Below are 12,957 nucleotides of genomic sequence, written 5' to 3'. Positions count from 1 at the left end.
ATGCACAGCCCAAAGATTATGCATTGGCAGGCTGTAAAACGCATCTTCCGTTACTTGCAAGGTACAAAGTCTTTTGGCTTGATGTTTCCCAGGGGGGGTGACTTGCAGATGCATGCTTACAGTGACTCAGATTGGGCTGGAGACTATGATACTAGGCAGTCCACCAGTGGAAATTGTTTCTTTCTATAACATGCTTGCATTTCTTGGTTGAGCAAGAAATAGTCTACAGTGGCTACCTCCTCATGTGAAGCTGAGTACAGGGCAGCTTTCACAGCGACAGCTGAATGTGTTTGGCTGCGTCGTTTATTTGCTGATCTTCATCTTTCATTGGAGGGTCCTTCTCCGATTCTCACTGATAGTCAGAGTGCTATAGCAGTGGCAAAGAATCCTGTGTTTCATGCTCGCACGAAGCACATTGAGGTTCACTATCACTACGTCAGAGAGAAGTTGCATGCATGAGAGATCAGTATGATCTATGTGTCAACACATGACAATGTTGTAGACATCTTCACCAAACCACTTCCACGTGAAAAGTTTGAGGCATTTCGTAGTGCCATGTAATAAGTAGGTTAGGGGCACTTTTCCCTCATTTAGAGGTTTTTCCCCCTAACCACAATTAGTTCACTAACTACGGTTAGTGAAGGATAGAGTTTTGTCACTTAGACAAAACCCATCCCACTTCTTGTAACAGTTACTTCTTCTATTGCAAACACTACGTTCAGCTCTCTTGCTTCCTGCTCTCTCACTCTCTTGGTTTCTAACATAGTTAGACTTCACATTTTCAACCCTTGGTCATGTTAGAGCACTACTTTCCTGTTTCACTGACATCCTACGGATTTCCATTCTTGTAGGTTTATCCTAGGCTGCCTCTGTGCATGGTTCTTCATGGGACATTATTTCTAGAATTTGTAGAGGATGTGTTGTGCCCATTTTAGAATATCATTAGAGCAGAGTTGACGGAGGATATCCAATAGTTAGAGGTTTAGATGCTCAAGACTCTCATACAGCTTGCGACAGTAGATACTTTCTTTAGATTTGGGAATAGTGGCAATTTTTTTAAACTTCAATGGGTGTGAGGTGCCATTATATTCCTCTATACGAGCATCTTTAAGATCATGGATCTAAGAGATCAGTTGGCCAGCATTGATGAGGGTGGGGTGTGGATTACACTCAATAGGTTTTACCAACCCATAATCCTCTTGCTCCCCATAGTGTTTAGGTCGCCTTGTTGGGTATCACGCTCAAAGGGCGGCCCATCTCTTTTGTAAAAATTACCATGGTTGTTTAGCATCACTAGGAAGAATAGAAAAACATGATGTTCATTATTGATGATCACTAGATGCGTAGCAGGACATGGTTAAAAGGTACAACTCCATCTTGCAAAATGGTACTTGGGAATCAGGTGATCTTCTATGTGAAAAAAATATTGTGGGAACCAAGTGGGTCTACAAATTGAAGTACCATGCACAAAAGACAACTATGAAGTGCAGGATTGTTGTCTTGTGTCTAAGCGGTATGCCCAAAAAGAGGCATCAAGAGATGATGAGGCATTTGCTCCAATAGCAGCTCAAGTATTCTGGGTCACATGATAAGAGCAAAAGGTGTGCAGGCTCAAGAACTGATTTCAAGGTCTGAAGTGGCTTATGATGTTGGAAACCCAAAGATACATGCATTTTTATTGTCCAAAAGACTTCTTATCCTTCCACAAAAGCAAATCCGTATGGACCTAAAAAGCAAGAACTGAAAGAACGTTGAGAGGGAGGTCTGCTGCAAACAATCTGTGAAAAACAGTAGTGGCAGCAGAGTTCAATGTAGACAAAGGAAGAAAGAGGGAGGCCAGGGCCGTAGAGGGGTGACTGCAGTGAGCAGAGGAAAGATGAAATGGTTGGAGCGGCCAGCAAACGGGAGATTCAACAACTGAATGGGAAATGAAAAATGAGAGATGAAACACACATCAAGGAAGAGGCAGTGGGAAGAATAGACATGGGAGATGCACCATGAGAGGCAGGCAGAAGAGCCTGGGAGTCAAAAAGGAGTTGCCCCCTATATTGCTCACTGTATGTGGCTGCATATGAACATCTGTTGTGATATGGACACAAGACTTTCAAGCATAAAGGCATGCGATCATAGCAACATAGAGGATGATGCAGCAAATCACAAGTCTGCCTTTCCAGTCATAAGTGCACTGGCAGTAAAAGTTCAATAAATACTCTTAGCGAGGTCTTAATCACAGGGAAACATCATATATGTAGCTTTTCTTATCGGATGGAAGTTATCATAGCATCTGGGAAATAGATTTGATCTAAAGCCTGCATGTACTCTATTTCGCAGTTATGTCAAGCACCCAGATAATGTGGATCTTTTTCTATGCCCCCATAAAAGTAAGAGAGAGAACCTGTTCTCGTGTAGTTCCTTGGCTGCTGACATTTTGTATTGACTGTACCACAAACAGAGGATCGGATTTATAACCAAATATTGATGGGCACTGTTTGATCAAGATACTCTTTGTTTGTATACATGATGGTGTACAGAACACTTTGTTTTGTATATGACAACAGAGGTCCCATTTTTTCAAACAGGACCTGTGTATCAGAATAACACAACCTTGCTTTCCTGTCCTATGGAATCGCAAGGGTTCATCTTGACATGTAGCCCTCAAACCAAGACCGTGAGTGATATTCGTAATCCAATGCTCCATCGTGCCTGCAAGAAATATGTCAACTTTAGGTAATAGAGCAGTAGCAGCAAACCCTCAAATGCAAAATATATTGTATACCATCATAAATCAAAGTATGACTAGGGCAGGGAATGTACTACCTTGCACCAAATGCTCAATAGATTACAAAACACCATAATTGGAAGCATAAATAGACAGAGAACATAACTTTTTTAGCCTTACCATCAATGAACTATACAAACAGGAAGCTAGAACACATTTATCCAAATAGCACAGACAACCCAGCTTAAAAAAATATGTTCCCAATTCAAAAAAATCATTTGTTAAAATACTGACCATACAAGTCTATTAACTTGGCACAGAATTACTTATTTCAATGACAGGCTGAGAAACAAAGAAACAGAATGCATCCTAAATGTGTGGGTTAAAAAATTAGTTGACAAAAACAAGTAACACTCATAATAGCCACCAGTGGAGCCCCGAGAAAACTCCTTAAACAAAGAAGCACTTGCCTCCCAACCATCTGTTTTTTTTTACTAACAATATTTGAGGTAAACCATCATCATAACGAGTATGGCATGAGGTTCCAGACATGAAATGGAAAATATTTGACTTTATATTGAATCCCTGACACGAAAATCTGATGTTTCGCTTCTTGCTTTCTATTTTGAAGCCACTATGTGTATAACCAAGGTCTTGGTTAGCAAACGTTACTGTATAGGAGCTGGCATTTATTGTATACTCTTAGAGAGATTTCTTTCAAACAGAATCACTCTATTCTTCATTTTATCTTTTGCTTTATGTGTGGATTTATCCCGATTTATCCCAGGGAAATGGTTACTGATGGCTTTGAATTCATGTAAGTCTTCTACTCCATTCCAAGGACAGGACATCTTCAGCATCTCCAGAACTTGCATTTCATATAGAATAATATAGGGGCAGTTGTGACAATTTCTGTTGGTATGCTTTTTTTCAGTTTTCAAAAAAGTTGTGACAATTTCTATTGGTGTGTGGATAAAATTGTAAATATGTTTCTCACTTGTTGCATGCTGATGGGTAGGTGCATAGCTATGTACATAGCTAGTGGGTGGTGGCTTTGAGTTATGGACACTCTCATAAGAACTCTATACTCATGTAGATATCTTCTTGAGATTGTAGATACTTTTGCAGGCACTCTCACGATATGATGATAGAGCAGTGTGGGTGCATCAGGCACTCCAGAGCATTTAGTGTGGGATGACATGCCTTTCATTGTTGTCTTGCCATGAGTGGTTCCCGATTGTAAGACACGTGAGTATTCATATCATGGGTTGTGGGCTTCATGAATGTGTGGACACGTGTGGCAATCAAGCACCCAAGGTTTTGCTTGAAGGTTGTGAATAAGGATGTGCTTAAAGCCTAAGGTTTGGGATTAATGGACCTAAGGTTTAAGAAAACCTTTGAGAGGGGTAAAATAGCATGGGATGACGTGTTTTTTTTTAATAAAGCAGATAAGCCATGCATGCAAACTGGCTACGTGATGATCTAGATTGAAAAAGCACGTACAGAGGAAGGCGACGGAAAGATGGTCTTGGACGGAGGAGGGCGTCTCTACTTCATGTGGGCGGAGAGCTTCTTGAGGGAAGAGGGTGAGTCGATTGCTTAGGCGGGGGAGCTTTCGGAGGTAGTATGGACTATGGAGGCGGGATGAGTACCTTGGATGTGAGAAGACCATAGGCAAGCTACTCGATAAGGCAATCCAAGCAATTGGCTATTAGGGTTTATGGCAGTGTGTGAGCTTGTAAGAGACAGGCTGACGGATCGGGCTGGAGATGGAGGATTGTGGGCGACAGAAGGCCATGAGCTCCGGGTACTTGTGTGTAGAAGTGCAGCTGCAATGGCTCGTCAAACCTGTAGGAAGAATAATTGAATAGCTCAAGCTGGGAGCTGCTGGAAGGAAAGATTGTTGCACTAAGGCTATGGAATCTCTACAGTAGGAGACGGCTTGATAGACGACTATGCTTGCTGGGAAGATCTCAGACGACGGAAGTCCATGAGCTCCATGAGCTTTGTGATAACGAGTGAAGCTGCGTTGCTGGTTATCTTCATGTGAAGGAGAGGGCACGGTTGACAGATGATATGCCTTTTTTTGGTCGTCGTCTACTCCATATTAACAGTGCTTATTTGCTTCATCAACAATTTCAGAATATAGTGAGAGTGGCTGTCCGCCCCCTCCTCTTACATGCTCAAGAGGATATGGATTTTTCTTGGATCAGCAGTCTTACACATCGCCTGCAGGCTGTTATTCAAGATTATGGACGGAGTCACATGGAGAACCTCCGGCTTAAGCTGAAATGGGCTCAATCTCACAAGCAACAAATGGATGTAATCACCTCTCATAGGCAGCTCACTTCCTCTGAACAGGATTCTTGGGCTTATGTGGTGCATATCATCCATCAAAATGATCTTCGCAAATTAAAGAAGTGGCAAATCCGAGCTCGCATGAAACCTTTTGGATAAGGGTTGCTCCTCCAAGGCCTTCTTTAAAAGTTTGCATGTGGATCGGTGAAAGGAGGATATTTGCAGGATCAGGCAGGATGATGGCACCTGGACCACCTCCAAATCAGAATTGGAATCGCAATGCTCTAGTCATTTTCAGCATCTCTTTTCTCCTCAGCCTGATTATTCGATGCAAGTGAATGCAACTAGGTCTCAATTTCTTATGCATGTTCGGTCTATATTGTCTTGGGAACAGGCTCATGCATTGGAGCAGCCATTTATGCTTAATGAACTGGATGATGCTTTGAGTCATTTATGTAAAGGCAGCTCCCCTGGTTGGGATGGATTGACTGTTGAATTTTTCCTTGCATTTTGGGATGATCTCAAGGACACTCTTCTTCTTATGATCAATCATGCTTGGACAAAACAATCTCTTCCTCCTTCTTGGAAGCATGGCCTTGTCAAATTGATTTTTAAAAAAAGGTTGTGTGAGACAATGGCTCATTGGCCGCCCATATCTCTTATGCCAGTCATTTACAAACTCATTGCCAAGATGATTGTCCTTAGGGTTCGATTTACCTTGCAGGCAGGACTTCATCCTAGGCAGTATGGGTTTGTTCTCAGAAGGTAGATTACTGACAATATCTCCAATGTTTTGCTTGCAATTGAGTATGCCAAATATTCTAAACAAGATGTTCTCATTCTGCAAGTGGACATTGCGAAAGCATTTGATACTGTCCATTGGGATTTTATTTCTCAGACTATGCATAAATTGGGATTTGGCCCTCGGCTGGTTCATGTTATTTACTGGTTGTATTCTCAAGCCACTGCGCAGTGTCTGCTTGGCAGTGGGTTGTCAAGGACATGGACTATGACCCGCTCAGCGAGACAGGGATGCCCTCTTAGTGCGCTACTGTATGCCATTGCTACTCATCCGTTATTGTTGCATGTGGACCATCTTGCAGATACTGGGCAGCTTCATGGCTTGCGAATTCCAGGTGCACAGCCGTTTCTTGCACAGGCATATGCTGATGATTCATATTTTATGCCCAGGAATTCTCAACGTGACCTCTCTCATTTGATGCATACTTTGGATGATTTTGGCATAGTTGCTGGCCTGCATATCAACTTTCAGAAATCGAATCTTCTAGCTTTGAAAGAAGCTGATTGGCATGCACTTCTGTGGCCAGGCCACATTATTTCTTCCCATACCATTGTGAGGCATTTAGGGTATCCCATTGGCTGGAATATTACCCCTCAACAATAGCTTAAACGGGTGCTTCAAAAGATTAACAAGGAGCTGGAATATTGGCACTTGTCAACTTGGCCTTTACATGTACTTCGGATAGTGCAGTCTATCATTATGGCATATGTGCAATTTTATTTGCCTCTTCTTCACTGGTCTTTTAAGCACTTGGCTTCCTATATGTCCCAGACTATGGAGATATTTTGGAAAAGTAAATCTCACAAGAAGGCTTTGCGACTACTTCCCATGCAGTCTGTTTGTTCTCCTAAGACTCATGGGGGACTGAATATTCTCAATCTTCGGTTTCATATGTTGGCAAGAAAGAGCACTATGATTGCTGATTTTTTTCAGCAAAAACAGCCATGGGCTATTATGTTAGCAGCTATGTGTGGAAACATCAAGTCTCACGCATATGGGCATTGGCTATTATGTTAGCAGCTATGTGTGGAAACATCAAGTCTCACGCATATGGGCATTGGATTACAGATCACTGGGAAGCAGTAATGACTACATTTCAGGGGAAAATTCCTGGCTGTCCTGTTTCTACTGCTTTTATTCATGATTGGAAGAGAATTCTCTCTTATGCTAAATGGTCAGGTGCTTCCCCCCATCATGGTAATTCTCTTCGTTTGGAAAGTATCCATTGGAGCAAGGTGTTTGATTCGCCACTTGCTTTACAGGCACCTATTAAAGCATATAATCTTATGAAATTGGGCATAAGATTTGTCGGAGATGTGGTGGATCAACATGGTTATGTGCTTTCATTTCCACAAGCTTGCAGGACATTCCCCTTCGGTCTGCATCATAGGCCCATTTGGAGGCTACTTACATCTATGTTGCAACCTTTTGTTCCTGTTCCTCCATTGTTTGTACAGGACAGATTACTGGACTGGAATCTGACTTTCTTGTCTCCTACTACCAATTCACTTTCAATGCATAATTTGACATCTTCGATGATCTACAGATTTCTTCTTCCACTGCCATGGATTGATAAGCATGCCAACACTCTTTGGAATTTGGATAGGCCTTTATCTTGGTGGCAATCAAAACTCAAGCCATTCCACTCATCCTCTCAATCCCATACAATATCATAGAAAATAGAAATAAGTGAGAGCCGCTAGGCTATCACTTGATACTCAAACTCTTATCAAACATAGAGGAAAAACAATACCAATGCCAAATTAAAAATATCAATTTTTGGCGTCACTGTGGCAATGTGCACAAAGAAGGTTGGACACAGGTTGGGGAAAATACTATCAATTTGAAAATGATTGCAAGCACACTGACACCCGGAACTGGAAGATCTGGAATATGTTGTTTGATGCATATGTGGTCCAAACAATGCTCTACGGAGTAGAAGTATGGGGAGGCAGCATCTCTCAATCTACATGGAATGAGATTGAAAAAATGCAAAAAGCATTTCTACGATGACATCTAGGAGTCAAGACTACTACCCCGTACTCTGTGCTCCTTTTGGAAACCGGTAGGAGGCCAATTGAATTTCATGCATTGATCAGAGTGATGCAATATCTAGTGGACGTGCAACAAATGCCAACAGACAGATTACCACACAGAGCATGGACAGCAAGTATGAAACTTCAAAAGAACCATAAAAGCAAGATCATATGTACAGGATGGGGGACAGACATAAGGAAATGGTTCAGCATATGGAAAGTGGAACCATACTTAACTATGCCACCTGAAAAGGTCAAACTACAGGAATTCCAGGTTGTCCTTACTATGCACCCTACAGGCTCAATGGCTAACAGTAGAAAGAAAGACCAAGTTAGAATACTACCAAGATCAAAATAAATCCTCTATTCTGGTCATCATTCATGAAATCAGATGCCTCTGTTCAGCCATACATCGGCACTTCCATCCCTCTTCTCTATCGCAGGAATATTGCCAGATTCCTCACACGATCACATACCTTGGCCATAGAGAAAGGAGCTTGGCTGAATTTGCCACGACATGCTAGAGTTTGCAAATTTTGTGATTCACAAACAATCGAGACAGAGGCACATGTAGCCCTACAGTGCCCTAGATATGCACATATCAAGGATGATTACCAGCAGATACTGGTAGACACCACACATCTCTCATCTGTTCTCTCCACTGCCTCTCTGGTAGCGTTGGGGTCTTTTGTCACTCGTCTTTTTCGTACCGTCAAGAACTTGAAAACTCTTGACCCCTCCACATCGGAGGAATTGTTTGTACTGAGGATTAGGTCCCATGGGTCATTTTTGCCCCCCCAAGGACAATAATAACTTGAAAACTCTTGACCCCTCCACATGGAGGAATTTTTTATACTGAGGATTAGGTCCCATGGGTCATTTTTGGCCCCCCGAGGACGATAATAAATTCTACTTCTACACCTCTGTGTGTGTGTGTGTGTGTGTGTGTGTGTGTGTGTGTAGAGAGGCTCCAGAGACACCTTGACGCACTACAGTCCTTTTGTGAGTCCCACGACTTGAAGATCAACCTGGGTAAAACCAAGGTTATGATCTTCAACACATCTCGAGCCGTCATAAGTCAGGAGCGGTTCACATTTGATAGGTCACCTGTTGAGATAATTCTATCATACACGTATCTTGGGGTTGTCTTCTCCGGACTCATCTTCACTATGAGACCCGCGACGCATGCCCGTTTGAGCAGAGGATACGCTTCATTAGCCAGACTAGAGACGCAGTGCTTCCGCTCGCACTTTCAAGATCCACAGACCAAGGGGTTGCTTTTTGACTCCTTGGTCTGCCCAACAGGGATGTATGGCAGCCCATGCTAGGGGCCAGACTTGTCGGATATAGAGTGGGCTCGTGTGGAGCGACTACAGATTCTCATGCTATCACGGATGATCTGCGGTAAGCAATCCGTTCCGCACCAGATCATTCAGGCTGAGTTTGGGTCATCTCCATTACAACTAGATGCTGCATTTTAGGTCATGACGTATCTGTATCAGGTCAGGGAGTATGGGGATTACACTTCTGGAGCAGCAGGCTACCATGGTTAGAACTTAGCATTGTACTCTTCTATGGCTCTCTCAACAGGAGGGGACCAAAGGTGCTGGCATGCATGCACAAAGAGATGGTTTGAGAGACTAGGGCTCCATATGGATAGACTCCCTCCCTTCCAGTACAGTATGGACGCTCCGTTTTCTCCCCTCAAGCCACATGAGATCAACCAGGTCATTCGCGAGGATCTCTTACAACTACACACATTCCGGCGGACCTAGGTGGGACCAAGTGAGCTTCCAATGAAGCTCAGCTTCTACAGGGATCACTGCTTACATATTACAGAGGAGGGGTTCATTGACCCACCAAGATACACGCAGATCCACTTACCCCACTCACTGAGGATCTCTATTGGGCACTTTCGAGTCTCTTTACATAGACTTCGTATCGAGAGCGGCAGAGCACAGGGCCTACCCAGGGAGAGGCGCATATACACATTGTGTGACACACAGGAGGTTGAGACGGAGGAGTATTTCATCTTCAGGTGCCCTATTTACTATGAGGTTCGAGGACGCTTTTACTGCCTCTTCAGAGATAGCACTGGGGTTTTGTCTCGTTTCCTCTCCTATCCAAACCAGAGATGCCTGGTGGCTTTCATTCATGAGGCAGTCAAGAGACAGGACCAGACCTCTCCCTTGACAGACCCCTCTCAGAGCTCCATCACGGAGTTCTTCCTGCCAGATCACAAGGACCCCCCCAGGGTGAGACCTCTACATGATCGTGACCTAGAGCCAACGACTCGATAGCTCAGATAGAGGGTTGACACGCAGATTACACTTGAGGATATCCCCTCCCTATTTAGAGTCGGAGCCGGTCGACAGGGGTTACTGTAGCCCTTGTTAGACGCAGAGTTATAACCAAGAGACGTCACAGGGCTACACCTATGAGCGGTCGACAACACCCTATCGCCACGTTCATGCCTCCACTGCCTCGCCTGCCTTGATGTCCTTATGATAATTATGATGATGATGATATTGATGATGATGATGATGATGATGATGAGATTGATATGTAGTCGACCATTGACATGACTATGTTGTACTTAGTACTTAGTACTACCATTTTGCATTTTTTGCATTCTGCATTGGTGTGGATGCTCGTTTAGTAGCTCCACCCTCACAGCTCATTTGTACCAGGGTTTTCACAGTCTCTCGGTCTTCCGAAGACTTTAATAAACTCTCTCTCTCTCTCTCTCACACACACATACATACTTTTTTTTTTTTTGGGTGAAATCTTTGATTGTTTATATTATATGAGTAGCAACCTCAAAACAAGGTGCTACAATTTTATCAACTGAAAATTTCAGTATATGCCAAAAAGACCTCATGCTCTATGCAGCGGATCTGCAAGCAATCAAAGAAAGATTGCTGCAGAGAACGCCTGAAAAAGCCAAACAAAGAGAAAGTAGGATCACCAAAGACTTTATAATTCCTATATGTTCATAAAGTCTATAGTGCCTAGTAGCGAATCCAAATGAAGAAAAGATGAAACTCCGATCTGGATGGATGAAACCCAAATAGAACTTCCCAAACGGAACAGATGGGAATCTCGCTCGTAGGCACTGTCGAAGCAAATCAAAAAGTTCACAAGAGCACGGACAATGCCAAAACAAGTGAGACACAATCTCCGATGAAGCAGAACATCTGTGGCAAAGTACAGGAGCAATGTGTCGGGAGCTAATAGCTGTCCCGATGGAAACACTCCCAAAAGAACTTGCCAAAAGAAAACCCATTGCAAAAGCGGTACTTTATAGGCCCAAAGTTGCTGTCAGAAATTGCAGCAACATTTTCCCCCTATGGGCAAGAATATGCACATGAATATCCGTGATGTTCAATCCACCATGCATCTTGGGAGAACAAATGTGATGCATCGAAAGCAGCTTGAGACTTTTTTTGCCATGTTTGGATCGTCAAAAGATTTCCATAAAGACAGACATGAAAGATGTAAGATATGCCTTAGTGAACATGATCAATGGCAAGTAAAATTGAATATATGCCACGAGGATGGACTACACTATTCGAAGACGAACGTGCAAAGGCCAAGTTGCCAGTTTTCAATACTCAAGCTTTTTCCGAAGCTTAGCCAAAACCCAATCAGTTTATTGTCGGCAAGTGAGTTCCCACCCCAAAGGGTAATCAAGATGACAAACAAACTGAGTGGGTGGAATGATATCCCCGGGCCATAATAGACTATGCCAGTCTTTGCAATGCAAAGTGAGCAGCTTAGATTTCTGAAAATTAACATGAAGACTAGCTGTCAAACCATAAACAGAGAGGGCATGCATCAAGGCACCACGATCATGGGGCGTATTCTTCGGGGTAAAGAAATAATCATCAGCATAAGCTTGAGCAACCATGCTGCGATTAGCATCCAATTGCAAGCCATGAAGTGATCCTGTAGCCAAAAGATGATCAATATATTATAGCATAGGACGAGTAGCAATGGCATACAATAAAGCACTGAGAGGGCATCCCTGGCGGACCGAACAACAAAGAGTCCACTCATCAGAGATATCCCCAAAAAGAATGCAAGCTGCATTGCTATCTCTGTAAAGCCAGTAAATAACCTGCTGCATTTTTTGTCCAAACCCCAAAGCTCGCATAGTTTGCGAGATGAAATCCCATTGAACTGTGTCAAAGGCTTTTGCAATATCTACCTGCAAGAGTAGAACATCCTGCTGCATGTATTTGGCATATTCAATCCCAATATAAGCATTGGCAATGTTCTCTGTGATATGGCCATGTGGAACAAAGCCATATTGGGAGGGATGCAACTCTCTCTCTCTCTCACACACACACACGAGTTTGTTTGTATCAAGATTCTCACAGTCTCAAGACCCATCGGTCTTCCGAAGACTTTAATAAACTCTCTCTCTCTCTCTCTCTCTCTCTCTCTCTCTCTCTCTCTCTCTCTCTTACTATGCACACATTAGGAAAAGGTTCAGCTCTCTTCTTGAGGGACATAACAGACTGGCTGATTTGCTACATAAGGCGTCATCCTCAGCTTTAGTAACATTTGTATGTAAGCTTTTCAAGCACAGAAACTCACCTAGACATAAAGGTAGTTTCTCTTATTACCCTCCCCTTTGAGGGAGGAGTCTTTATGTATGTAAGGTTTTGTATTGTTTCAGGTCCCATAGGCCGATTTTTGGTCTTCAGAGGACGATAATACATTCTTCTTCTTCTTCTTCTTCTCTCTGTGTGTGTGTGTGTGTGTGTGTATCTCTGAAAGGAACTAAGATATGGATAGCTGAACAACTTACACGAGATCAATTGAAAAATAAGGCAGCGGAATCAGCTAGGATCAAGGCTGCAAGGAATGATGGAAAATGGGCAGTGTACCGTGAGGGCATAGCACTCAATCCAAGCCAAAAGACTCTCAGTCTTAAACTGATGTATGGCCGATTATGTTTCTTTCCAAGTCATAATGTAGGTACTCTAAATAAATGGAGCTACTTTATGAACTCCCTAGGAGCTACCCTCCCTAAGCTGATGTACTAATTGGTTTTCATGATGTCCCATAGACTTCTTGGTCTTCCGTGGACGTTA

General features: G+C 43.0%; 1 protein-coding gene across 6 annotated transcripts in view; it reads right to left on the bottom strand.

Moving 5' to 3' along the window:
- The window catches only part of LOC147903604 (uncharacterized), a 98,972-nt gene that overhangs the window by 60,302 nt on the left and 25,713 nt on the right, over positions 1 to 12,957 (bottom strand). For all 6 annotated transcript variants that reach the window (XR_015540765.1, XM_087372531.1, XM_087372530.1 and 3 more), the window contains one exon: positions 2,396 to 2,703. Coding sequence is in view for 5 of the 6 variants with exons in the window: in XM_087372528.1 (XP_087228654.1) it covers positions 2,396 to 2,703 (308 nt within the window). In the remaining variant the exon portion in view is untranslated. The remainder of the gene's footprint in view (positions 1 to 2,395; positions 2,704 to 12,957) is intronic.

This window comes from Dipteris shenzhenensis, chromosome 3, assembly GCF_047967505.1.
Source record: "Dipteris shenzhenensis isolate YYH24624 ecotype China chromosome 3, Dip_SZ_1.0, whole genome shotgun sequence".
Lineage (NCBI taxonomy): Eukaryota > Viridiplantae > Streptophyta > Polypodiopsida > Gleicheniales > Dipteridaceae > Dipteris > Dipteris shenzhenensis.
Note: the sequence above shows the minus strand (reverse complement) of the source record. Positions and strands in the feature narration are given on the sequence as shown.